Source organism: Petromyzon marinus, chromosome 82, assembly GCF_048934315.1.
Source record: "Petromyzon marinus isolate PM22_M1 ecotype Great Lakes invasive population chromosome 82, UKy_Petmar_22M1.pri1.0, whole genome shotgun sequence".
NCBI lineage: Eukaryota > Metazoa > Chordata > Hyperoartia > Petromyzontiformes > Petromyzontidae > Petromyzon > Petromyzon marinus.
The window spans coordinates 3,792,394-3,819,188 of record NC_133747.1 but is presented as its reverse complement, the minus strand read 5'-3'; the positions used below and the strand labels follow the sequence as shown (position 1 = coordinate 3,819,188).

General features: G+C 52.9%; 1 protein-coding gene across 1 annotated transcript; it reads left to right on the top strand.

The window, feature by feature from the left end:
• Positions 1-224: 224 nt before the first annotated feature.
• C82H1orf52 (chromosome 82 C1orf52 homolog) lies at positions 225-23,605 on the top strand. The gene is made up of 4 exons (XM_032980020.2): positions 225-950; positions 14,878-14,993; positions 15,574-15,799; positions 23,146-23,605. The coding sequence occupies exons 1-4, from the start codon at positions 701-703 to the stop codon at positions 23,394-23,396; spliced, it is 843 nt and encodes a 280-aa protein (XP_032835911.1). The 5' UTR covers positions 225-700; the 3' UTR covers positions 23,397-23,605.
• The last annotated feature ends 3,190 nt before the right edge of the window (positions 23,606-26,795 follow it).

The following is a 26,795-nucleotide window of genomic DNA, read 5'->3' as shown; positions in this document are numbered from 1 at the left end:
GTAAAGTCACGTAGAATGAGAATAAAATAATAAATTGATAAAATAAAATAACACAATAAAATTCTCACGACGTTTCGGCCACAACACAAGCGGCCTTCATCAGGTGAAGGGACGAGACTGTCTGGACGACAGCGCTGGAGCTCCAGACAGTCTCGTCCCTTCACCTGATGAAGGCCACTTGTGTTGTGGCCGAAACGTCGTGAGAATTGTATTGTGTTATTTTATTTTACCAATTTATTATTTTATTATTTTATTCTACGTGACTTTACTGAAAGAACAAAAGAAGATTAATCCTTGCAGTCACGAAAGCTGTAAATCGAAGGTTCCCTATCTGTTAACAATGCCCCATGTTATGAGATAGGGAACCGGTTCCGATAGGAAGTCTAGGGGCCATGTTAAGAGATAGGGAGAGGGTTCCCTATCTGTTAAGAATGCCCGATAGGAAGTCGAGGGGCCATGTTAAGAGATATGGAGAGGGTTCCCTATCTGTTAAGAATGCCTCATGTTATGAGATAGGGAACCGGTTCCATACCTGTTAACATGGGGCCATGTTCAGAGATGGGGAACCGGTTCCCATAGGAAGTCTATAGGTAATGTTAAGAGATAGGGAACCGGTTCCCGTAGGAAGTCTATGGGCAATGTTAAGAGATAGGGAACCGGTTCCCACATGTCATTAATATTAACGACCTCATGAATATTCATGAGTCGTCGTCTTCCTCACCACCGACATCGCCACTTGCGGCCTGCAATGGCGGGCGAGCTGCCTGATCCGCTGTCATTCTTCGTCTTGGCCGCCTCCTCCAACGACAGCGACGGGAGCAGCAGCGACGAGGAGGAGGAGGGTGGAAGAGGTGGACGAGGAGGAGGTGCAGGAGGAGGTGGAGGCGGTGGCGGTGGAGCGAAACGGCTCTGCACGGAGCAGAGGGGAAGTGGTGGTGATGGTGGTGGAGGTACACAGAGCGGTGGTGCAGTGGTTAGCGCACTGTGTGTGTGAGTGGGGAGTGGTGGTGCAGTGGTTAGCGCACTGTGTGTGTGAGTGGGGAGTGGTGGTGCAGTGGTTGGCGCACTGTGCGTGTGAGTGGGGAGTGGTGGTGCAGTGGTTAGCGCACTGTGTGTGTGTGAGTGGGGAGTGGTGGTGCAGTGGTTAGCGCACTGTGTGAGTGGGGAGTGGTGGTGCAGTGGTTAGCGCACTGTGTGTGAGTGGGGAGTGGTGGTGCAGTGGTTAGCGCACTGTGCGTGTGAGTGTGGGGAGTGGTGGTGCAGTGGTTGGCGCACTGTGTGTGTGAGTGGGGAGTGGTGGTGCAGTGGTTAGCGCACTGTGTGTGTGAGTGGGGAGTGGTGGTGCAGTGGTTAGCGCACTGTGTGAGTGGTGAGTGGTGGTGCAGTGGTTAGCGCACTGTGTGAGTGGGGAGTGGTGGTGCAGTGGTTGGCGCACTGTGTGAGTGGGGAGTGGTGGTGCAGTGGTTAGCGCACTGTGTGTGAGTGAGTGGGGAGTGGTGGTGCAGTGGTTAGCGCACTGTGTGAGTGGGGAGTGGTGGTGCAGTGGTTAGCGCAGTGTGTGAGTGGGGAGTGGTGGTGCAGTGGTTGGCGCACTGTGTGTGTGAGTGGGGGGAGTGGTGGTGCAGTGGTTAGCGCAGTGTGTGAGTGGGGAGTGGTGGTACAGTGGTTAGCGCACTGTGTGTGTGAGTGGGGAGTGGTGGTGCAGTGGTTAGCGCACTGTGTGTGTGAGTGGGGAGTGGTGGTGCAGTGGTTGGCGCACTGTGCGTGTGAGTGGGGAGTGGTGGTGCAGTGGTTAGCGCACTGTGTGTGTGTGAGTGGGGAGTGGTGGTGCAGTGGTTAGCGCACTGTGTGAGTGGGGAGTGGTGGTGCAGTGGTTAGCGCACTGTGTGTGAGTGGGGAGTGGTGGTGCAGTGGTTAGCGCACTGTGCGTGTGAGTGTGGGGAGTGGTGGTGCAGTGGTTGGCGCACTGTGTGTGTGAGTGGGGAGTGGTGGTGCAGTGGTTAGCGCACTGTGTGTGTGAGTGGGGAGTGGTGGTGCAGTGGTTAGCGCACTGTGTGAGTGGTGAGTGGTGGTGCAGTGGTTAGCGCACTGTGTGAGTGGGGAGTGGTGGTGCAGTGGTTGGCGCACTGTGTGAGTGGGGAGTGGTGGTGCAGTGGTTAGCGCACTGTGTGTGAGTGAGTGGGGAGTGGTGGTGCAGTGGTTAGCGCACTGTGTGTGTGTGAGTGGGGAGTGGTGGTGCAGTGGTTAGCGCAGTGTGTGAGTGGGGAGTGGTGGTGCAGTGGTTGGCGCACTGTGTGTGAGTGAGTGGGGAGTGGTGGTGCAGTGGTTAGCGCACTGTGTGTGTGTGAGTGGGGAGTGGTGGTGCAGTGGTTAGCGCAGTGTGTGAGTGGGGAGTGGTGGTGCAGTGGTTGGCGAACTGTGTGTGTGAGTGGGGGGAGTGGTGGTGCAGTGGTTAGCGCAGTGTGTGAGTGGGGAGTGGTGGTACAGTGGTTAGCGCACTGTGTGTGTGAGTGGGGAGTGGTGGTGCAGTGGTTAGCGCACTGTGTGTGTGAGTGGGGAGTGGTGGTGCAGTGGTTGGCGCACTGTGCGTGTGAGTGGGGAGTGGTGGTGCAGTGGTTAGCGCACTGTGTGTGTGTGAGTGGGGAGTGGTGGTGCAGTGGTTAGCGCACTGTGTGAGTGGGGAGTGGTGGTGCAGTGGTTAGCGCACTGTGTGTGAGTGGGGAGTGGTGGTGCAGTGGTTAGCGCACTGTGCGTTTGAGTGTGGGGAGTGGTGGTGCAGTGGTTGGCGCACTGTGTGTGTGAGTGGGGAGTGGTGGTGCAGTGGTTAGCGCACTGTGTGTGTGAGTGGGGAGTGGTGGTGCAGTGGTTAGCGCACTGTGTGAGTGGTGAGTGGTGGTGCAGTGGTTAGCGCACTGTGTGAGTGGGGAGTGGTGGTGCAGTGGTTGGCGCACTGTGTGAGTGGGGAGTGGTGGTGCAGTGGTTAGCGCACTGTGTGTGAGTGAGTGGGGAGTGGTGGTGCAGTGGTTAGCGCACTGTGTGTGTGTGAGTGGGGAGTGGTGGTGCAGTGGTTAGCGCAGTGTGTGAGTGGGGAGTGGTGGTGCAGTGGTTGGCGCACTGTGTGTGTGAGTGGGGGGAGTGGTGGTGCAGTGGTTAGCGCAGTGTGTGAGTGGGGAGTGGTGGTACAGTGGTTGGCGCACTGTGTGTGAGTAGGGAGTGGTGGTGCAGTGGTTGGCGCACTGTGTGTGTGAGTGGGGAGTGGTGGTGCAGTGGTTGGCGCACTGTGTGTGAGTGGGGAGTGGTGGTGCAGTGGTTAGCGCACTGTGTGTGTGTGGGGAGTGGTGGTGCAGTGGTTAGCGCAGTGTGTGAGTGGGGAGTGGTGGTGCAGTGGTTGGCGCACTGTGTGTGTGAGTGGGGAGTGGTGGTGCAGTGGTTGGCGCACTGTGTGTGTGAGTGGGGAGTGGTGGTGCAGTGGTTGGCGCACTGTGTGTGAGTGGGGAGTGGTGGTGCAGTGGTTAGCGCACTGTGTGTGTGTGGGGAGTGGTGGTGCAGTGGTTAGCGCACTCTGTGTGTGTGGGGAGTGGTGGTGCAGTGGTTAGCACACTGTGTGTGTGTGAGTAGGGAGTGGTGGTGCAGTGGTTAGCACACTGTGTGAGTGGGGAGTGGTGGTGCAGTGGTTAGCGCACTGTGCGTGTGAGTGGTGGTGCAGTGGTTAGCGCACTGTGTGTGTGTGGGGAGTGGTGGTGCAGTGGTTAGCGCACTCTGTGTGTGTGGGGAGTGGTGGTGCAGTGGTTAGCACACTGTGTGTGTGTGAGTAGGGAGTGGTGGTGCAGTGGTTAGCACACTGTGTGAGTGGGGAGTGGTGGTGCAGTGGTTAGCGCACTGTGCGTGTGAGTGGTAGTGCAGTGGTTAGCGCACTGTGTGTGTGAGTGGGGGGAGTGGTGGTGCAGTGGTTAGCGCAGTGTGTGTGTGAGTGGGGAGTAGTGGTGCAGTGGTTAGCGCACTGTGTGTGTGAGTGGGGAGTGGTGGTGCAGTGGTTGGCGCACTGTGTGTGTGAGTGGGGAGTGGTGGTGCAGTGGTTAGCGCACTGTGTGTGTGTGAGTGGGGAGTGGTGGTGCAGTGGTTGGCGCACTGTGTGTGTGAGTGGGGGGAGTGGTGGTGCAGTGGTTGGCGCACTGTGTGAGTGGGGAGTGGTGGTGCAGTGGTTGGCGCACTCTGCGTGAATGGGGAGTGGTGGTGCGGTGGTTAGCGCACTGTGTGTGTGAGTGGGGAGTGGTGGTACAGTGGCTAGCGCACTGTGTGTGAGTGAGTGGGGAGTGGTGGTGCAGTGGTTAGCGCACTGTGTGTGTGTGAGTGGGGAGTGGTGGTGCAGTGGTTAGCGCAGTGTGTGAGTGGGGAGTGGTGGTGCAGTGGTTGGCGCACTGTGTGTGTGAGTGGGGGGAGTGGTGGTGCAGTGGTTAGCGCAGTGTGTGAGTGGGGAGTGGTGGTACAGTGGTTGGCGCACTGTGTGTGAGTGGGGAGTGGTGGTGCAGTGGTTAGCGCACTGTGTGTGTGTGGGGAGTGGTGGTGCAGTGGTTAGCGCAGTGTGTGAGTGGGGAGTGGTGGTGCAGTGGTTGGCGCACTGTGTGTGTGAGTGGGGAGTGGTGGTGCAGTGGTTGGCGCACTGTGTGTGTGAGTGGGGAGTGGTGGTGCAGTGGTTGGCGCACTGTGTGTGAGTGGGGAGTGGTGGTGCAGTGGTTAGCGCACTGTGTGTGTGTGGGGAGTGGTGGTGCAGTGGTTAGCGCACTCTGTGTGTGTGGGGAGTGGTGGTGCAGTGGTTAGCACACTGTGTGTGTGTGAGTAGGGAGTGGTGGTGCAGTGGTTAGCACACTGTGTGAGTGGGGAGTGGTGGTGCAGTGGTTAGCGCACTGTGCGTGTGAGTGGTGGTGCAGTGGTTAGCGCACTGTGTGTGTGAGTGGGGGGAGTGGTGGTGCAGTGGTTAGCGCAGTGTGTGTGTGAGTGGGGAGTAGTGGTGCAGTGGTTAGCGCACTGTGTGTGTGAGTGGGGAGTGGTGGTGCAGTGGTTGGCGCACTGTGTGTGTGAGTGGGGAGTGGTGGTGCAGTGGTTAGCGCACTGTGTGTGTGTGAGTGGGGAGTGGTGGTGCAGTGGTTGGCGCACTGTGTGTGTGAGTGGGGGGAGTGGTGGTGCAGTGGTTGGCGCACTGTGTGAGTGGGGAGTGGTGGTGCAGTGGTTGGCGCACTCTGCGTGAATGGGGAGTGGTGGTGCGGTGGTTAGCGCACTGTGTGTGTGAGTGGGGAGTGGTGGTACAGTGGCTAGCGCACTGTGTGTGTGAGTGGGGAGTGGTGGTGCAGTGGTTAGCGCACTGTGTGTGAGTGGTGAGTGGTGGTGCAGTGGTTAGCGCACTGTGTGTGAGTGGGGAGTGGTGGTGCAGTGGTTGGCGCACTGTGTGTGTGAGTGGGGAGTGGTGGTGCAGTGGTTAGCGCACTGTGTGTGAGTGGGGAGTGGTGATGCAGTGGTTGGCGCACTGTGTGTGTGAGTGGGGAGTGGTGGTGCAGTGGTTAGCGCACTGTGTGTGTGAGTGGGGAGTGGTGGTGCAGTGGTTAGCGCACTGTGTGTGTGAGTGGGGAGTGGTGGTGCAGTGGTTAGCGCACTGTGTGTGTGAGTGGGGAGTGGTGGTGCAGTGGTTAGCGCACTGTGTGAGTGGGGAGTTTTGGTGCGGTGGTTAGCGCACTGTGTGTGTGAGTGGGGAGTGGTGGTGCAGTGGTTAGCGCACTGTGTGTGAGTGGGGAGTGGTGGTGCAGTGGTTAGCGCACTGTGTGTGTGAGTGGGGAGTGGTGGTGCAGTGGTTAGCGCACTGTGTTTGAGTGGGGAGTGGTGGTGCAGTGGTTAGCGCACTGTGTGTGTGAGTGGGGAGTGGTGGTGCAGTGGTTAGCGCACTGTGTGTGTGAGTGGGGAGTGGAGGTGCAATGGTTAGCGCACTCTGTGTGTGAGTGAGTGGGGAGTGGTGGTGCAGTGGTTAGCGCACTGTTTGTGTGAACGGGGAGTGGTGGTGCAGTGGTTAGCGCACTTTCTGTGTGTGAGTGGGGAGTGGTGGTGCAGTGGTTAGCGCACTGTTTGTGTGAACGGGGAGTGGTGGTGCAGTGGTTAGCGCACTCTCTGTGTGTGAGTGGGGAGTGGTGGTGCAGTGGTTAGCGCATTGTGTGTGTGAGTGGGGAGTGGTGGTACAGTGGCTAGCGCACTGTGTGTTAGTGGGGAGTGGTGGTACAGTGGTTAGCGCACTGTGTGTGAGTGGGGAGTGGTGGTACAGTGGTTAGCGCACTGTGTGAGTGGGGAGTGGTGGTGCAGTGGTTAGCGCACTGTGTGTGAGTGGGGAGTGGTGGTGCAGTGGTTAGCGCACTCTCTGTGTGTGAGTGGGGAGTAGTGGTGCCGTGGTTAGCACACTGTGAGTGGGGAGTGGTGATCCAATGGTTAGCGCATTGTGTGTGAGTGAGTGGGGAGTGGTGGTGCAGTGGTTAGCGCACTGTGTGTGAGTGAGTGGGGAGTGGTGGTGCAGTGGTTAGCGCACTGTGTGTGTGTGAGTGGGGAGTGGTGGTGCAGTGGTTAGCGCAGTGTGTGAGTGGGGAGTGGTGGTGCAGTGGTTGGCGCACTGTGTGTGAGTGAGTGGGGAGTGGTGGTGCAGTGGTTAGCGCACTGTGTGTGTGTGAGTGGGGAGTGGTGGTGCAGTGGTTAGCGCAGTGTGTGAGTGGGGAGTGGTGGTGCAGTGGTTGGCGAACTGTGTGTGTGAGTGGGGGGAGTGGTGGTGCAGTGGTTAGCGCAGTGTGTGAGTGGGGAGTGGTGGTACAGTGGTTAGCGCACTGTGTGTGTGAGTGGGGAGTGGTGGTGCAGTGGTTAGCGCACTGTGTGTGTGAGTGGGGAGTGGTGGTGCAGTGGTTGGCGCACTGTGCGTGTGAGTGGGGAGTGGTGGTGCAGTGGTTAGCGCACTGTGTGTGTGTGAGTGGGGAGTGGTGGTGCAGTGGTTAGCGCACTGTGTGAGTGGGGAGTGGTGGTGCAGTGGTTAGCGCACTGTGTGTGAGTGGGGAGTGGTGGTGCAGTGGTTAGCGCACTGTGCGTTTGAGTGTGGGGAGTGGTGGTGCAGTGGTTGGCGCACTGTGTGTGTGAGTGGGGAGTGGTGGTGCAGTGGTTAGCGCACTGTGTGTGTGAGTGGGGAGTGGTGGTGCAGTGGTTAGCGCACTGTGTGAGTGGTGAGTGGTGGTGCAGTGGTTAGCGCACTGTGTGAGTGGGGAGTGGTGGTGCAGTGGTTGGCGCACTGTGTGAGTGGGGAGTGGTGGTGCAGTGGTTAGCGCACTGTGTGTGAGTGAGTGGGGAGTGGTGGTGCAGTGGTTAGCGCACTGTGTGTGTGTGAGTGGGGAGTGGTGGTGCAGTGGTTAGCGCAGTGTGTGAGTGGGGAGTGGTGGTGCAGTGGTTGGCGCACTGTGTGTGTGAGTGGGGGGAGTGGTGGTGCAGTGGTTAGCGCAGTGTGTGAGTGGGGAGTGGTGGTACAGTGGTTGGCGCACTGTGTGTGAGTAGGGAGTGGTGGTGCAGTGGTTGGCGCACTGTGTGTGTGAGTGGGGAGTGGTGGTGCAGTGGTTGGCGCACTGTGTGTGAGTGGGGAGTGGTGGTGCAGTGGTTAGCGCACTGTGTGTGTGTGGGGAGTGGTGGTGCAGTGGTTAGCGCAGTGTGTGAGTGGGGAGTGGTGGTGCAGTGGTTGGCGCACTGTGTGTGTGAGTGGGGAGTGGTGGTGCAGTGGTTGGCGCACTGTGTGTGTGAGTGGGGAGTGGTGGTGCAGTGGTTGGCGCACTGTGTGTGAGTGGGGAGTGGTGGTGCAGTGGTTAGCGCACTGTGTGTGTGTGGGGAGTGGTGGTGCAGTGGTTAGCGCACTCTGTGTGTGTGGGGAGTGGTGGTGCAGTGGTTAGCACACTGTGTGTGTGTGAGTAGGGAGTGGTGGTGCAGTGGTTAGCACACTGTGTGAGTGGGGAGTGGTGGTGCAGTGGTTAGCGCACTGTGCGTGTGAGTGGTGGTGCAGTGGTTAGCGCACTGTGTGTGTGTGGGGAGTGGTGGTGCAGTGGTTAGCGCACTCTGTGTGTGTGGGGAGTGGTGGTGCAGTGGTTAGCACACTGTGTGTGTGTGAGTAGGGAGTGGTGGTGCAGTGGTTAGCACACTGTGTGAGTGGGGAGTGGTGGTGCAGTGGTTAGCGCACTGTGCGTGTGAGTGGTAGTGCAGTGGTTAGCGCACTGTGTGTGTGAGTGGGGGGAGTGGTGGTGCAGTGGTTAGCGCAGTGTGTGTGTGAGTGGGGAGTAGTGGTGCAGTGGTTAGCGCACTGTGTGTGTGAGTGGGGAGTGGTGGTGCAGTGGTTGGCGCACTGTGTGTGTGAGTGGGGAGTGGTGGTGCAGTGGTTAGCGCACTGTGTGTGTGTGAGTGGGGAGTGGTGGTGCAGTGGTTGGCGCACTGTGTGTGTGAGTGGGGGGAGTGGTGGTGCAGTGGTTGGCGCACTGTGTGAGTGGGGAGTGGTGGTGCAGTGGTTGGCGCACTCTGCGTGAATGGGGAGTGGTGGTGCGGTGGTTAGCGCACTGTGTGTGTGAGTGGGGAGTGGTGGTACAGTGGCTAGCGCACTGTGTGTGAGTGAGTGGGGAGTGGTGGTGCAGTGGTTAGCGCACTGTGTGTGTGTGAGTGGGGAGTGGTGGTGCAGTGGTTAGCGCAGTGTGTGAGTGGGGAGTGGTGGTGCAGTGGTTGGCGCACTGTGTGTGTGAGTGGGGGGAGTGGTGGTGCAGTGGTTAGCGCAGTGTGTGAGTGGGGAGTGGTGGTACAGTGGTTGGCGCACTGTGTGTGAGTGGGGAGTGGTGGTGCAGTGGTTAGCGCACTGTGTGTGTGTGGGGAGTGGTGGTGCAGTGGTTAGCGCAGTGTGTGAGTGGGGAGTGGTGGTGCAGTGGTTGGCGCACTGTGTGTGTGAGTGGGGAGTGGTGGTGCAGTGGTTGGCGCACTGTGTGTGTGAGTGGGGAGTGGTGGTGCAGTGGTTGGCGCACTGTGTGTGAGTGGGGAGTGGTGGTGCAGTGGTTAGCGCACTGTGTGTGTGTGGGGAGTGGTGGTGCAGTGGTTAGCGCACTCTGTGTGTGTGGGGAGTGGTGGTGCAGTGGTTAGCACACTGTGTGTGTGTGAGTAGGGAGTGGTGGTGCAGTGGTTAGCACACTGTGTGAGTGGGGAGTGGTGGTGCAGTGGTTAGCGCACTGTGCGTGTGAGTGGTGGTGCAGTGGTTAGCGCACTGTGTGTGTGAGTGGGGGGAGTGGTGGTGCAGTGGTTAGCGCAGTGTGTGTGTGAGTGGGGAGTAGTGGTGCAGTGGTTAGCGCACTGTGTGTGTGAGTGGGGAGTGGTGGTGCAGTGGTTGGCGCACTGTGTGTGTGAGTGGGGAGTGGTGGTGCAGTGGTTAGCGCACTGTGTGTGTGTGAGTGGGGAGTGGTGGTGCAGTGGTTGGCGCACTGTGTGTGTGAGTGGGGGGAGTGGTGGTGCAGTGGTTGGCGCACTGTGTGAGTGGGGAGTGGTGGTGCAGTGGTTGGCGCACTCTGCGTGAATGGGGAGTGGTGGTGCGGTGGTTAGCGCACTGTGTGTGTGAGTGGGGAGTGGTGGTACAGTGGCTAGCGCACTGTGTGTGTGAGTGGGGAGTGGTGGTGCAGTGGTTAGCGCACTGTGTGTGAGTGGTGAGTGGTGGTGCAGTGGTTAGCGCACTGTGTGTGAGTGGGGAGTGGTGGTGCAGTGGTTGGCGCACTGTGTGTGTGAGTGGGGAGTGGTGGTGCAGTGGTTAGCGCACTGTGTGTGAGTGGGGAGTGGTGATGCAGTGGTTGGCGCACTGTGTGTGTGAGTGGGGAGTGGTGGTGCAGTGGTTAGCGCACTGTGTGTGTGAGTGGGGAGTGGTGGTGCAGTGGTTAGCGCACTGTGTGTGTGAGTGGGGAGTGGTGGTGCAGTGGTTAGCGCACTGTGTGTGTGAGTGGGGAGTGGTGGTGCAGTGGTTAGCGCACTGTGTGAGTGGGGAGTTTTGGTGCGGTGGTTAGCGCACTGTGTGTGTGAGTGGGGAGTGGTGGTGCAGTGGTTAGCGCACTGTGTGTGAGTGGGGAGTGGTGGTGCAGTGGTTAGCGCACTGTGTGTGTGAGTGGGGAGTGGTGGTGCAGTGGTTAGCGCACTGTGTTTGAGTGGGGAGTGGTGGTGCAGTGGTTAGCGCACTGTGTGTGTGAGTGGGGAGTGGTGGTGCAGTGGTTAGCGCACTGTGTGTGTGAGTGGGGAGTGGAGGTGCAATGGTTAGCGCACTCTGTGTGTGAGTGAGTGGGGAGTGGTGGTGCAGTGGTTAGCGCACTGTTTGTGTGAACGGGGAGTGGTGGTGCAGTGGTTAGCGCACTTTCTGTGTGTGAGTGGGGAGTGGTGGTGCAGTGGTTAGCGCACTGTTTGTGTGAACGGGGAGTGGTGGTGCAGTGGTTAGCGCACTCTCTGTGTGTGAGTGGGGAGTGGTGGTGCAGTGGTTAGCGCATTGTGTGTGTGAGTGGGGAGTGGTGGTACAGTGGCTAGCGCACTGTGTGTTAGTTTGGAGTGGTGGTACAGTGGTTAGCGCACTGTGTGTGAGTGGGGAGTGGTGGTACAGTGGTTAGCGCACTGTGTGAGTGGGGAGTGGTGGTGCAGTGGTTAGCGCACTGTGTGTGAGTGGGGAGTGGTGGTGCAGTGGTTAGCGCACTCTCTGTGTGTGAGTGGGGAGTAGTGGTGCCGTGGTTAGCACACTGTGAGTGGGGAGTGGTGATCCAATGGTTAGCGCATTGTGTGTGAGTGAGTGGGGAGTGGTGGTGCAGTGGTTAGCGCACTGTGTGAGTGGGGAGTGGTGGTGCTATGGTGCAATGGTTAGCGTACTGTGTGTGAGTGAGTGGGTAATGGTGGTGCAGTGGTTAGCGCACTGTGTGTGTGTGGGTAGTGGTGGTGCAGTGGTTAGCACACTGTGTGAGTGGGGAGTGGTGGTGCAGTGGTTAGCGCACTGTGTGTGAGTGAGTGAGGAGTGCTGGTGCAGTGGTTAGAGTCATCTTGTTAGGTGACTTTAATGCCTGAGTTTGTCATGATGCTGGTACCTAGTCTGGAGTGATTGGAAGGCATGGGCCAGATCAGCTCAATAACAACTGTAGGAGGCTGCTAGACTTTGTGCAGCCCATGGGCTTGTAATTACCAACACGCTGTTCCGGCATCGGCACATCCACACAACATTATGGATGCATGCTGGGTCCAAGCAAGAACATTTATTGGAGTAGGTTGTGATGGAACAGCGGATGCGTGCCCATGTCCTTGACACCAGGACCTACCGTGGAGCTGATCTGCCCACTGATCATCGGCTTGTCATCTGTAAGATGCGCCTGCCATTCTTCCACTCCAGTGGTGGGTGTACACCCAGGACCCCATTCAAACCCTTAGTGGCCTGGTCTCAGCTAGCTGATGAAAGGTGCAAGTGGGAATTTCATAATCACTTGCAGCTGGGTTGGCATCGTCCCCCAATCCTCCTGATGCCGAGGGTAAATGGGCAAGTACTCTTTGGTTCTATTCGGTAAAGTCACGTAAAAGTATAAAACAACAGAAAATTCACGACGTTTCGGCCACAACACAAGTGGCCTTCATCAGGTGAAGGGACCAGACTGTCTCTAGGACAGTGCTGGAGTGAACACAGCCAAGCTCAGACCGCGACCTTTAAGCTTGTGTGAGAGGAATTAAGGTGCCTTGACAAAGGAATTAGCATAAAAAATTAGCATTTAATTGGCGGACTTAGCATGATGAACGGTGTAGAGGGGGTGAACATGTGCAGACCGGCGAGGGGGGGAGGGGGAGTTTACATATTGATGGTGTGAAAAGGGAATTTAAGCAGCTGCGAAAGTTTGGGATACCACTACTTGAAAAAATATACTGTACCATTGAAAATTAGTTTAATGTTTGGTTCTATTTAGAACATCTTTCCAATGGTTGCTTAATTTGAAACCATCTTCTCGGTTGAAATTGTGTCTGTGTTTGTAAATCTGAATTGCCTCGTGAACAAATCTCTGATAAAAACCCGTAGGTTTGCAAAGAACCTTGGTATCGGAGTAAATTATATCGTGATCACCCACAGCATTGTAACAGTGATCAGCTACGGCAGAATAATTTGTTCTTATTTAATTTTTTTGTTGTTTTATACTTTTACGTGACTTCACCGAATAGAACCAAAGAGTATGGATCCTTGCAGTCACGAAAGCTCCAAATCTAGAATAAATGGGCGAGGTTTAGGACTGTGGCTCATGCAGCTGCAATGGCTGCTTTGGGTACACGGTCCAGACCTCCCCAGAGACCCTGGTTGACAGAGGTGTACAAGCTGGCTGAGAAAACGCGACAGGCCCACGCTCATCGGCTACAGCATCCCACGTCGGAGAATGAGGAGGCTTACCGCAGCCTTCGTAAGGATGGGTGGTGGTCGCTGATTGCTGAGGAGATGGAGTCTGCCTCAATGGCCCACGATCACAAATTGCTCTTTAATTCCATCAAATAAGTAACCTGCAGCACCACACCTATAACCATAATTAGGGGAAGAACAGTGATCCGATCTCCGACCTCCAGGAACAGGTTTGCAGATTTGCTGAGCATTTCTGTGAGGTCCTGGGGGAGTGGACATCCTTCAGCCTGGATAACAATGCGAGAAAACGTGGGGATGACCCTGCCGTGGCTGCGGTGCCTCAGACATTGGGAGGAAGTCACCCCTTGTGAGTGGCTGGCTGAGGTGCCATCTGTTGAGGAAGTACTGAAGGCGATCCAGAGTCTGAGACCGGGCAGAGATGATCTCTCAAGCGAAATGCTGAGGGAGGGTGGCGTTTGTACACAGACTGCCCTACATGACATTATAACAACAGTCTGGACCACTGGATGGGTTCCGCAGGACTGGAAGGATGCCCTGGTGGTCCCCCTCTTCAAGAAGGGGGACTGCACAGACTGTAACAACTACAGGGGCATCTCACTCCTCAGTGTGCCGGGAAAGGTCCTGGCAAGGATTATTCAACATCACCTTGCCATATTTTCTGTCCGTCTGCTACAGCAGAGGTGTAGGGAATCCCAACAAGACCTACATCTCTGCTTTATTGACCTTGTCAAGGCCTATGATGCCATCAGTAGGCCTGGGCTCTGAGTAGTTCTTCATGCTTTTGGAGTCCCTGACCCTCTGCTCACGATCATTAAGGACCTTCATGATGGTGAGCAGGCCCGGGTAAAACTACATGGCCGGGAGTCGGAGCCATTCCCTGTACAACTTGGGGTGCGACAGGGATGTCCTCTGGCTCCCACATTATTTAACATCTATTTCGACTGCGTAGTTCGTGAAGCCTTCAGTAGCTGTACCGGAGGAATTTCCATCTGGTACAGATACAATGGGAGGCTGAACAATGCCCGGGTGCGGTCAAGGGATGGCTCTCGATTGCTCAACCATGTTATGTATGCCGATGATCTGGTAATTGCTGCTCACTCAGGGGAGGAGTTGGAGGTGCTGCTGCTGAACCTGGAGCTTGCCACTTAGAGGTGGTGCCTTATCATCAGCCCCACCAAAACTAAGCACCTGCCTGGTTATTTTGTACCATCGGACACTCCATCCCCACAAACTCCCAATTGGTGAATAAGGCAGTTGTGAAGAGAGTGGAGAGTTTCCCATGCCTGGGCAGTGTGCTCATTACCAGCTCCGGTTTAACAAAATCAGTCGAGCGACATTATCTTTTCATCGGTTGCGTAACACTGTGTGGAAGTTACCTGGTATGCTGCTCCGCACGAAGCTTCATGTCTTCTCGGTCACGGTCATTCTCTCCCTTCTCTACTCTTGCGAAACTTAGACCACCCTAATGAAACTTCTTCGCCAGTTAAAAACATTTAGGCTGGTCTGCCTATGATCCATCCTGGGTTTAACCAGGCTGGATTGGGTGAGGAGCTCACAAATCCTTGAAATATCTGGACAAAGTCCCATCGGTGAGCTCCTCCGGCAGGCAAGGCTGCGTTGGCTGGGCCATGTAGCCCGCATGCCCAGCCACCGCATGCCTATACAGATTTTGTTCGGCCGGATCGAGAGGGCGAAATGGGCGCAGCACGGGCTGGAGAAGAGATGGAGTAATGTGGTACAGGAGGATGTGGAGCTGAGTGGACTTGCCAATGACTAGTACCAGCGGTGTCAAGATCGGCCTCTGTGGAGGAGGCTCGTGAAGGACGCTACTGGGCAGTTGGAGGCAGTCGCCCTCCAACAACAATGGAGGGCGGAGAAGCGACGCTCACAACAACGAGCGGAGCGCCGGGTGGCTAAAGCACAGCAAGTTGGCACAGTAGCGGGCACAGGTGGTGCATCAGCCAGTCGTCTCGGTTGACCCGTGGCATCTGGGTCTGCCCCGTGACCTGCCATCGGGCGTTCGACACTTCACGTAGCTTCAAGGTGCACATAGCCTGGCACAAGCATCGTGGTGACGTCACTGCCACTTAGTGGCGAATGGCGGTTGTTGTGTGTGTCACTGTATGTGTGTAGCGGTTAGCATGCTGCGCTATGAACCTGGCGACCCAGGTTCGATTTCCGCTCACGGCCAACACCAGTGACGATTATCTGAACCGGTCCCGGGCCCCCCTAGGTCGACTCAGCCTCAAATGAGTACCTGGTGCGGTGTGTAAACATCGCCACTAGGGAGACAAAGGCGGTCGGGTGTGGTGCTGGCCACCCACCCCCTCGTGTACCGTTCCAGCCTTCATAGGTGCTCGCTAACAGCACTTGCCCCTACAGTCTGTTAAGGCTATATGGGGGGGGGGGGGGGTCTTTGGTCTTTGTGTGTCACCGTGTGTGTCTAGGCCGCCTCCCGTCACCCGCTCTGCTGTTGAGCCGCGTGCTGGAGCCGAGTTTCTTGCAGAACCCCTACAGGGGACACATCGACTGGGAGCGGCGGGCCGTCAAAGGGCCTGAGGAGGTGGGGTTGTGCACCTAGCCTAGTACCAGGGTATAGTGTAGTGTAGTAGTTTTTTAGTGTAGTGTACAGTGTAGTGTATAGTATAGTGTGTAGTATAGTGTAGTGCGTAGTGTTTAGTATAGTGTGTAGTGGATAGTGTAGTGTATAGTGCAGTGTAGACACTCACTCACTCACCCACACACGCAGCCACTCATTCACTCACCCACCCACCTACTCACCCACTCACTCATTCACTCACCCACCCACTCACCCACACACTCACCCATACACTCACCCACGTACCCACTCATTCACTCACCCGCACACTCACCCACCTACCCACTCACTCATTCACTCACCTACCCACTCACTCATTCACCCACCCACCCACCCACTCACCCACACACTCACCCACCTACCCACTCACTCATTCACTCACCCACCCACTCACTCATTCACCCACCCACGCACCTACACACTCACCCACATACTCACCCCCCCACCCACTCACTCACCCCCCACCCACTCACTCACCCACCTACCCACTCACCTACCCACTCACCCCCCCACCCACTCACCCACCCCCCCCTCCCCCCGCTAGCCCCCCCGAGAGTTCAAGCCATGGCTCTCCACCGCCGCCCGTGCTCCGGCGGCGACTGCGGCTTCCCCCGCCGTGGCCTCGGGAGCGGCGGTGCCGGGGGCAGTGAAGCGGGCGGCCCCCACTGGGCCCGACCTGGCCGTGCGCTGGTCCCAGATGTACCGCGACGACGAGGAAGAGAAGGCCAAGGAGGCCGCCTCCTGCACCCGCACGGATGGATACGATGATGGTAAGCACCAAGGTGGGGTGGTGGTGGTGGTGTTGGTGGTTGGTTGGTGGGTCGGTTGGTTGGTCTCGGAATCGCATTTGGCGTAGTGTATCATGTAGTGTGTGGTGTAGTGTATAAGTGCATAGTGGTGTAGTGTGTGGCATAGTGTGTAAGTGTATAGTGTAGTGTGTAAGTGTATAGGGGTGTAGTGTATAGTGTAGTGTTTTATAGTGTAGTGTATAGTAGTGTAGTTTATAGTGTATTTCATAGTAGTGTCTTGTGTGGTATAGTGTATAGTAGTGTAGTGTCGTGTGTGGTGTAGTGTATAGTAGTGTAGTGTGTAGTCGTATAGTGTGTAGTGTATAGTATTGCAGTGTAGTATCGTATATATTGTAGTTTATAGTAGTGTAGTGTGTGGTGTAGTGGATAGTAGTGTAGTTTATAGTGTAGTGGATAGTAGTGTAGTGGCAGTGAAGGGGCTTGCGTGCTCAGATGAACCTCAGGAGCTGTCGTCGTGAGTTCCATCCACCCGGCGGGGTCAACCCACGACGAGGTGGAGGTTCGGCAAATCTACTTCCGTTCCACTCACCAGCAAAATATTCGCGACCCAGAAATGGGAACCGCGGCGAGTGCAACGGCTCCGCAATGGCTCCGCAGCGCATCGGCTAAAAAGCCGAGAGGAAGAGAGCAAAAAAAACGGCTGTCGCGAGATGCAGAGGCGATGGCCGACGGAAGAGGGAAGACAACGGCCACAGGCGAGCGCAGAGCCCCTCGAGCAAGTTGAGTAATTGAACGTGGAATTGTGGCAACCGAGCGACGGAGAGGTGAGGAAGAAGAACGCGTCGGAGGAGTCCCGTCACGCCTGAAGACGACAGCGGAGCGGGAAGGGATGAGAGGACTCCTTCAAGAAAATCGGAGAGGTCGCTGGAAGGTTTTACCCCAGGAGTTGGTGGCCTTAAGAACGCCATTGGGAGGATCTTCTGGAAGAATACGAAGACAAAGAAGAAGATGAAGGAGAAGGGAGAATACAAAGAATAAATGAAAAGAAGAAGAAAAAGGAGAAGATGAAGAAGGAGAAGACGAAGAAGGGAAAACAATAAGATGTAGGAGAAGAAGACGAATGAGAAGATGAAGAACAATAAGGAGAACGAGGAGGAGAAGAACGAGAAGACAAAGGGAAAAGAAGATGGTGAAGGAGGAGAAGACGAAGGAGAAGAAAAACGAGGAGAAGTAGAATGAGAAGGAGAACGAGAAGATGAAGAAGGGAAAATAAGATGGAGAAGAAGACCAAGAAGAAGAAGGCAAAGACGGCGAAGACGAAATGGAGAGAGAATAGACAGGGACGCGGTATGCGGTAGATGAAAGGATTAACGATAAAATGTGGTGCGGGAAAGTACGAACGAGAACCTCCTGCGACTGAGCACGAAGTGTGCCGAGCCCCGAAGGAGCAGCCAACGAACAGCAGAGCCCCCGGGGGGGTCGGTGGCAGACCCCATTGAGCTCATCGATGGGAGGGGGCAGGAGATGAGGCTATTTTAAGATGCAGCCCACAGTATAGTGCCAACAGATTTGGGTCCAGTGGCGAGTGGCCCAGAGGCTGGACGTGTTCAGCGTCTGTGTAAAATAAAGACCTCGGTCCATACGTAGTCTCTAAAAAGCTGTAGGATACTTTCCCAACAAGGTAGAATGCTGACATTTGGTACGTACGGGTAGCTTTTACGTCACAAACAACAGGGGATAAAAATATATCGGCTATCTATGTATATATAAATACTTTAATTTGTATGTAGTCACATAGGTAGAAATAAAATAAAATAAATCACGTTTCGATTGCAACACAAGCAATCATCATCAGTTGGGAAAACCACAGCAAGAACATTTTTTGCTGAAGTGGGAGAGATATGCCTTGACAGGAGCTTATATAGGTGAGGGAAGGGGGGAGGAGCAAGGGAGGGGGTAGGGGGAGGGGGCATTGTGTGGACGCTCGGAGAGTGTGGGTGGGGCTGCAGCAACAATGCCAATGAAAAAGTACCTGCCAAGCATCTGCCAAAGCAGTAGCAATGCCAAACGCTGGGGATGCAATTGACTCGGCAAAATAGACTAGTGCCCGGCAAATATAATGGAACAACCATAAACAGTAAAGGTTTTACCTGGTTAATAACATCCTTCCAATGATTGCTCAATTTGTCGCTGGTTAATCACGTCCTTCCAGTGGTTGCTCAGGTTAAAGCCATCTTCTCGGTTGAAGTTGTCTCTATGTTTGTATATCTGGATAGCTTCATGTACAAATCTTTGAAGGTAACCAGAAGGTTTGCAGAGTACCTTGGTCTCGGAAAAAAACAATATCGTGTGAGCCCACAGCATTATAACAATGGTCAGCCACGGCAGTGGCATTAGTTCTGCCGTGTTTCAGATCTGCCTTGTGCTCGCGTACCCGGTCCAAGATATGTCGTTTCGTTTCACCAATGTAACTGCCACCGCAGGTACATCTGAATTTGTAGACCCCAGGGTATTGCATGTCAGGAATGGCATCCTTCACAGATGTGATCAGATCATGGATTTTGTGTACAGTATTGAATCGGACCTGGATCTTGTGTTTGTTTAGGATTTTGGCAATCTTTTTGGTGACACCTGCTATGTACGGTAAGGTGATGTTTTTGATTGGATCCTCAGAAGGTTGTCTCTCCATGGTTGGGGATACAGCTTTGCAGATTGTGCGGTCAGAGTATCCATTCATCTTGAGGGCTCGGTGTACGTGCTCCAGTTCACTGGCTAGGTGGCGCTGGTCAGAGATGCAGCGGGCCCTATGGTGTAGTGTTTTGATGAGGGAATTATTCTGGACTGGATGGTGGTGGGAATCAGGCTTTAGATAGGAATCCGTGTGGGTGGCTTTCCTTAGACAGAATGTCCCAAAGAGCCATCAGGTCTCTTTTCAATCAAAACGTCCAGGAATGGTAGCTTACCCTCGTTCTCTACTTCCATGGTGAATTTTATGGATGGGTGTATGGAATTTGTGGTTGGGAAATTCGTTCAGTGCTGGCAGGCCATGTGGCCAAATGACGAAAGTGTCATCTACGTATCTCTTCCATGAGGAAGGACGTAGGGTGGATGTCTGGATGGCATCTGTTTCAAATTTCTCCATTAAAACATTCGCTACCACTGGTGATAAGGGGGAACCCATGGGGGGTACCTTCATTTTGCTTATAGAAAGTGCCATTCCAGGTGAAGTAAGTGTTGGTGAGGTAGTGCCTCACCAAAATTGGTACATCCGTATTCAGTCCATGTTGGACCAAGTCTTCAATTATTGCTAAGGTGTCAGGTACAGGAACCTTGGTGAACAGAGAGACTACATCAAAGCTGACAAATCGTCTGGAGACAGTGAGATGCCCTTGATTAGAGAAACCAAGTGGGCTGAATTAAGTACTGCTGAGGAAGTCTTGCCTGTGAATGGAAGCAAGGTCTCAGAAAGAAATCGGGCTAGTTTGTAGGTAGGTGAGTTGATGGTGGACACGATGGGGCAAAGTGGAGTACCTGCTTTATGGATTTTTGGAAGACCATAGAGTCTGGGTGGTCTAGCAGCCGAAGGTTTTAGGGAGAGCTGCTTGTTTGGTTGGATTAGAGAAGTCGAATTAGTGATGCTATTGTTGATTTTTGTAGCCAGGTGGTTGGTAGGATTTTTCTTGATTTTGGTATAACTGCCATCATTAAGAAGGTCCTGGATTTGTTGTATGTGGTTTTATCCATGATGACAGACAGTGGCATTGCCCTTGTCGGTTGAGAGGATGACGATGTCATCCCTCTTTTTCAATTTGGCGAGTTCAGAGCGCTCGCCCTTGTTGATGTTACTAATGGGTTTCTTAGCATTTTTAAGGATGGTGGCAATTTCAGGTTTTGCCACGTCTGCTAAGATGTGTCCCAAACCTTTGAGGGATACATCTACCTGGGCAATTATGTCATCCACTGGGATGTGTTTGGGGGTGACAGCAAAATTCAGCCCTCTCGCTAGTACTGATTTTAGGCTATCGGAAATTGAGCTGTTGCTTTGATTGATAACAATCTTGTTAACATCCAGCTTTTTAATGTGTGGATCTGGTTTATTTTTTACAAGTTGTTGAATTTAGCAATAAGGTTGACCTTGCATTTGGAGGACATTGTTGCGGCAGAAGAATGTTATTAACCAGGTAAAACCTTAACTGTTTATGGTTGTTATATCATATTTTCCAGTTACTAGTTTATTTCAATTGCATCCCCAGCGGTTGGCATTGCTACTGCTTTGGCAGATGCTTTACCAGGTACTTTTCCATTGTCATTATTGCTGCAGCCCCGCCCACACTCTCTGAGCGTCCATACAACGCTCCCCTCCCCCTACCTCCCTCCCTTGCTCCTCCCCCCTTCTCTCAACTATATAAGCTCCTGTCAAGGTATATTTCTCCCACTTCAGCAAAAAAATATTGCTGTGGTTTTCCCACCTGATGATGATTGCTTGTGTTGCAATCGAAACGTCGTGATTTATTTTATTTCTACCTATGTGACTTTACCGAAATAATCAAAGTATGGATTCCTGCAGTCACGAAAGTTTCAAATAAAGATTTGTACTTGGTCTCAAACAGTTCTAGGTAGAACGCTGACATTTGGTACACACAGGTAGCTTGTAGGGACACAAGCAACAGGGGAGAAAAATATATATAACTTAAGACCTTAATCTCTACGTAATCTCAAAAAACTCTAGGGTACTTCCCGACAAGGTAGAACGCTGACATTTGGTACACACAGGTAGCTTTTGGTACACAAACAACAGGAAATATCTGAGAATCGATTTGAAGTGCCCCATAAACACGTTTGTGTGTGGTATCATTCAGAAACCGTTCAAAATATAAGATTGCGGGGTTTTTTTTTTCGACAGAGCATTAAACAGCAATTAAAATTAAAGCGAGAACCATTGTTCCATATTTTATATTGTATTTGAGATATTTCGGATTCAAGCGTTTTTTTACGAAAAAAATCCGCATTTTATGATGTTCAAATAATTTAATAATGGTAAAATATAGGAGAGCTTTCCCTCGTAGACTATTTTACGTTCATTAATTTTGTTATTTCTCAACAAAACGAACTGAATCTTTAAATCAATCGGATTTTGATGGACACATCTTTAAATAATTATATGAAGTCGAATCAAGTCGTCAATGTTGTAGATGTTAGTGTCTCATCATTGATAAACATTGCAAACAAAATCAGGATTAGGTTAATTATTTCATTGAAAACTTTCGCCTGGCAAAGACACAGATGTTTATGAACTAGTACACCTATACTTAAAACAGGCGATCCCCAGATAACGTTCTAACAACCCATATCCATACCCAAAAATGTTTTGCTGACGATTATTCAACATATCGTGGAGAGGCTGTGGAGCATGAGAACTACTGAATGCAAGGGGGGGGGGGGGGGGGGCGCATTGCGAGCATCAGACGGACAATGCAAAAGGTCAGACGAAATATACTGGCAGCAGCCGTGCCTCTGCTGCATTGACCACAGCAAAGCTTTTTTTTATTTATTTGTGTGGCCCGTGAAGTGACATGGATTATGTGTAAAGAGAGTCCACCAAACGACGGCTTGAGGGTCGACGCTTTTCTTAAGTTCCACCGCACGTGTCCATCCTGCCGCTCCGTTTCCCCTCCCAGAAGCAGCCCCCATTACCCCGCCTCTCCCAATGACGTCACCTCCCTTTCTCTCTCTCCTCATGATGTCATCCTCATACCGTACCCTTACAGCACTGCATCGCGAAGCAAATTACCTCGTGCCTCTTACATGATTGCTACACCAACCAAAAAAGCAACCTTGAGAACAGCATGGGGGAGAGACACACGAGAATTTGACATTGGTGAAGGAGTGAGACGCACAAGGCTGTGTGCCGTCTCCTTAACTGATTTGTATGGTGAGCGTCATGTGTGATAAGCGGGCCTGGATTTCCATCGGAGGAGGGCGTGAAGATTGGAGGCAGAAGAGTAAACGACTCGAGATACACCGATGACACACCGACCCCGCGAGAAAAATAGCCAAGCTGAAATTATGACCTCTGTTGGCGAGTGGCTTAAAGAAGCCGGCGAGGAGGCCGCACTCTCTGCCTAAGTCGCCAAAAGGCGAAGATGATGGCGACAGAACAGCTTGACTCATCCGGCCTGGGCAATGAACCAACTGAAGCCGTGAAGAACTTTGCACTCCCGAGCTCGCTGATTGCCGAAGATGGGAAGTGATGAGGAAGGCGGCCAGATCTCCGTAGAACGGCCACGTCCACAGCTCAATCGGATACGGATATGGAGAGACAAGGGGGCATTACCATGAATGCCAAGAAGAGGCTTTTCAAAGCTCCCCTTTTGCCCTTTATGGATGCGAGCCGTGGATGCCGAGCGAGCGAAAGAGGATTGGCCCGTTTGAGATTTGCGATGCTGGAGAGCGATGCTGCCGATACCATGGATAGCTAAAATATCAAACGCCTTCCGTCCTGAGGGAGATCGGGGTCCCCCCTTCTTACTCGCGAAGCAGAACCTGGACAAACTTTGGGCAACGTTGCGAGGACCTCTGGACGAGAGGAATCATCGGTCCTGCTCGGGAACGGAGAGGGTAGTGGGGAGGGGGGCGCAGAGGTCGACCCCGGGAGGAGGTGGATTGACGACCTCACGATTACCACTGGCTCTGCTCGCTCACCCAGCTATGAGGGGCAGCAAGAGACCGGCAGTGTGGATGGTCGTGGATATGACCAGAGGGCGTACTCGATCTGATGGTACGAGATGACAATGTGAATGTACAGTAAGTAGTGTAGTGTACAGTAGTGTATAGTGTAGTGTATATAGTGTAGTGTATATAGTAGTGTACGTATAGTGTAGTATATAGTAGTGTAGTGTACTATATTATGTACTCCATAGCGTACTATTTCCTGCACTGTGTGGTGTATTATAGTGATGTAGACTGAGTGTATGTGTGTGCGTCTGCGTCTGTGTGTGTGGGGGGAGCGGCGGCGTAGCGGTTAGCGCTAACACTGCACTACAAATCCGGTGGCCCGAATTCGATTCCCGCTCGTACCCAACATCGGTGACGATCATCTGAACCAGTCCTGGGCCTCCCCCATCGGTCAACTCGGCCACAAAATGTGTACTTGGTGCAGCGGTGGTAAACATCCCCACTGGCACAGTCGGCGTGGGGCTGGCCACCCACACCTGTCGTATGCCACAGTGCCGGCCCTCATAGGGCGCTACTCCTCACGAATAGCGCTTGACCCAACAGTCTGATCAGGCCACACGGGGAATCTTTTTGTGCTCTTATACAACAATCCCCCCACTCTCTCCCCGCCCATCTCTCTGCGCCTGCCAAAGTCGTGGTGAGGGGAGACGCCGATGGTGATCACATTGAGGCTTCTACCGCCTTCTCCACCTCTTCACATCGAACGCCGGCTCCACCTCCTCCTGGGTTCCTCACCACCTCGTCTTCATCGCTGCCGTCGTCCCGGCCTGCCGAGAGTTTCCAGGAGAGGGAGCGGAAGAAGCGAGAGCGGGGACAGGCCAACCGCGATGCCAGCTTCGTGGAGGAGGAGAAGCGGATCCTGCGGCACACTCACACAGAGTAGACTTACACACACTAGACTCACACACACTAGACACACACTCACACACACTAGACTCACACTCACTAGACTCACAACACATACACGCACAAAAACTACACTCACCACGCAGGGACCCATAAACTCACGACAATCTGTGCACAAGAGCCTTGTAGATCTTCAGATTTCCCCTCCCCCTCTTGGGTATCAATAAAGATTTTGACAGACGTTGATTCTGACATTGATTCTGACGTTATATACATCTTACCTATAAGCGTACATTTTTTTGTCTATGTCTGTGTGTGGATGCAACTTGCAAAGGATTTGGCTCGCAAACCCATGGGGTTTACATAGCCAGGTACCACACCATGAGCCCCGTGGTGAGCCAGCGCTGTTCCATTTCCCCATCCGTCAACTTTAACGTAGTTAAATTAACAATTTAGTGCTATTCATTATTATTTATTAATTTCCTTGCGCTGCTCCACGGACGCTAAAGCTGACTGGGGGGCACATGCGCCATTGGTGGCGGTGGGGGGGGGGGGGCAGAATTCTCATTCACGTTAAAAATGCAAAACAAACACAACGCTAAGGTAATTTCTTCAAAGTGTTATGCCCCCCCCCCCCCCCAAAATGTGTGCACTTACTACTATAGGGTCGGTAGATACTAAAATAGCGTTTAGATACTATTATTGTAGAGCGGGCTGGAGAATGGTGGGATGGTGGGGGGGGGGTGGCGGGGGTAGCGACCCAGTCTCCTGCCTGCCACCTCGGCTGTCTGGGCAATCTAGGCGAGGATGGGGGCTCTGCACGGGACTAGGCCTCAGGACAGCTGTCAGGTTAGTAGTTTGTGCTGTAGAGTCTCTATACTGCTATAGAGTCAGAATGCACTGCTGTAGTCATAACATGATACCACCACAGTCGGTATGCACTGCTGTAGTGATAGCAGGTACAACAGTCGGTATACACTGCTGGAGTGAAAGCAGGTACCACCACAGTATGCACTGCTGTAGTGAAAGCAGGTACCACCAAAGTCGGTATGCGCTGCTGTAGTCATAGCAGGTACCACCACAGTTGGTATGCACTGCTGTAGTGAAAGCAGGTACCACCACAGTCAGTATGCACTGCTTTAGTGAAAGCAGGTACCACCAGTGTCGGTATGCACTGCTGTAGTGATAGCAGGAACCACCACAGTTGGTATGCACTGCTTTAGTGAAAGCAGGAACCACCACAGTGGGTATGCACTGCTGTAGTGATAGCAGGTACCACCACAGTCGGTATGCACTGCTGTAGTGATAGCAGGTACCACCACAGTAGGTATGCACTGCTGTTATGATAGTAGATACTGCTATCGAGTTGGTAGATACTACTTTAGAGTTGGTAGATAAAACATCCATAATAGAGGTTTTTGGGTTAGATTGCGTAAATATATTAATGTCGTTAAAACCCGCCCCCACCCGACACAGCCAACTTGTTGTCACATAAACAGAACATGCCAATTCATCATTAGTACAGCACACCGGTGTATTGGAGAGCCAAGCCACAACATTTGTCAAACTGAGTGCGACGTTTTGCCAGTAATTACAACTAGCTTCATCAGGCGGCAGCCAGATTTGTGGAGTCTTACGGTTTTGTTCCTTATATAGATGTGATAACCACACTTCTGCGCTCTTGCACAATGTGGGGGGGGGGGGGGGAGATTACTGAGGCAACATAGTTTCATAGTTTATTTATTTGGTATAGCCCTGTGAGCCTCTTGAATCGGGTGCAATCTCAACAAACATAAAAACATGAACAAGAAAATATCTTAAAGTGATTATGTGACTGCAAACAGAAAATCCAGGAAAAAACAATAAAAATATTCCTGAAATAGCACCGTACACTAACACTGTGTGCAAAAATCCCAGTGGGATGCAAGTCAAATAACAACAACCACAAGACAACTAAGATTAAGGCCATCAGTCTAACTCCGTACTACAATAAACAAAAACATGGCCAAAAACAAACAAAAAACGTTTTCGAAATCACCAAAACAAAAGCCATAAATGCAATGTAACAGTGATCATAGGAACTGTGACCGAATTTTTAACAATAAACTACATAAATAAATTATAACACCAAAATCTAGAGCCATATTTTAGGCCACTGAATAGCAGTGGCAGCTAGGGGTGTACAACTCCTCTAGAGCATGTGCATTATGCGAGCCTGGGGCTATTTCTCTCTACCCCGGGTGCCCACTTCCACCTGCTCACGTTCCCGGCTTTTGACGAAAACCTTGCCCACGTGACGGGTTCCCGCTTACATACCCCGGGGGGGGGGGGGCATGTCGTCACTCCCCATGACGCCACCGTACCGGAAGGTCCGGCTGACGTCACTTCCTGTGACATCACTGCGCCCGAGGCGAGTGTGACATGACGTCACCACTTACTCCTCTACACCTGTAATACATTAGATCAGTGGTTCTTAACCTGGGTTCGATCGAACCCCAGGGGTTCGGTGAGTCGATCTCAGGGGTTCGGCAGAGCCCCCGCCACGGAGGTCCGGACACACTTGAATTATTGTGTAAATTTGTGATGACACACACGGCCTGCTTGGCCATCACTGGCTGCAGATGATCATGCTACACTGCTTGGCCAATCAGCGCTGCGGGGAATTTAGTGCGTACTCAGTAGTCAACGTGTGACTGTTGTTGTCGTACGTCGTGTGATTTCTTTAATATTTTATCCATACTAACTATGTCGGGCAAAAGAAGAAAGTGGTCGGACGAATATGTACAACATGGATTCTCATGTATCACGGAACGTGATGAGAGTGAGCGTCCTATCTGCATGATTTGCAACGCCAAGTTGAGCAACTCTAGTCTTGCACCGGCAAAACTAAAGGAACACTTCTTGAAGCTGCATGGAGACGGGGAATACAAGAACACAACACTTGCTGAATTCAGGGTGAAGAGAGCCAGATTCGATTAAAGGGCCACTCTGCCTGCTCTTGGATTTGTACCTGTTAACAAACCGATCCTGACAGCATCGTACGAAGTTGCTTACCTGATCGCAAAGCAGGGCAAGCCACACACCATTGGTGAAACACTTGTGAAACCAGCTGCATTAAAGATGGCGAATCTGATACTCGGAACAGCGGCCGAAGGTAAATTATCCCAAATTCCCCTTTCAAATGACACCGTCAGTGACAGAATAGAAGACATGAGTAAAGACATCTTGGCTCAAGTAGTCGCGGATCTGATTTCAAGCCTGGCAAAATTCAGCCTTCAACTCGACGAAATCACAGACGTTTCTGATCTAAGCCAGCTTGCTGTTTTTGTACGCTATGTGAAAGACGACATGATAAAAGAAGAGTTTTTATTTTGTAAGCCTCTTACAACAACAACGAAGGCAGCCGATGTGAAGAAGCTTGTGGATGACTTCTTCA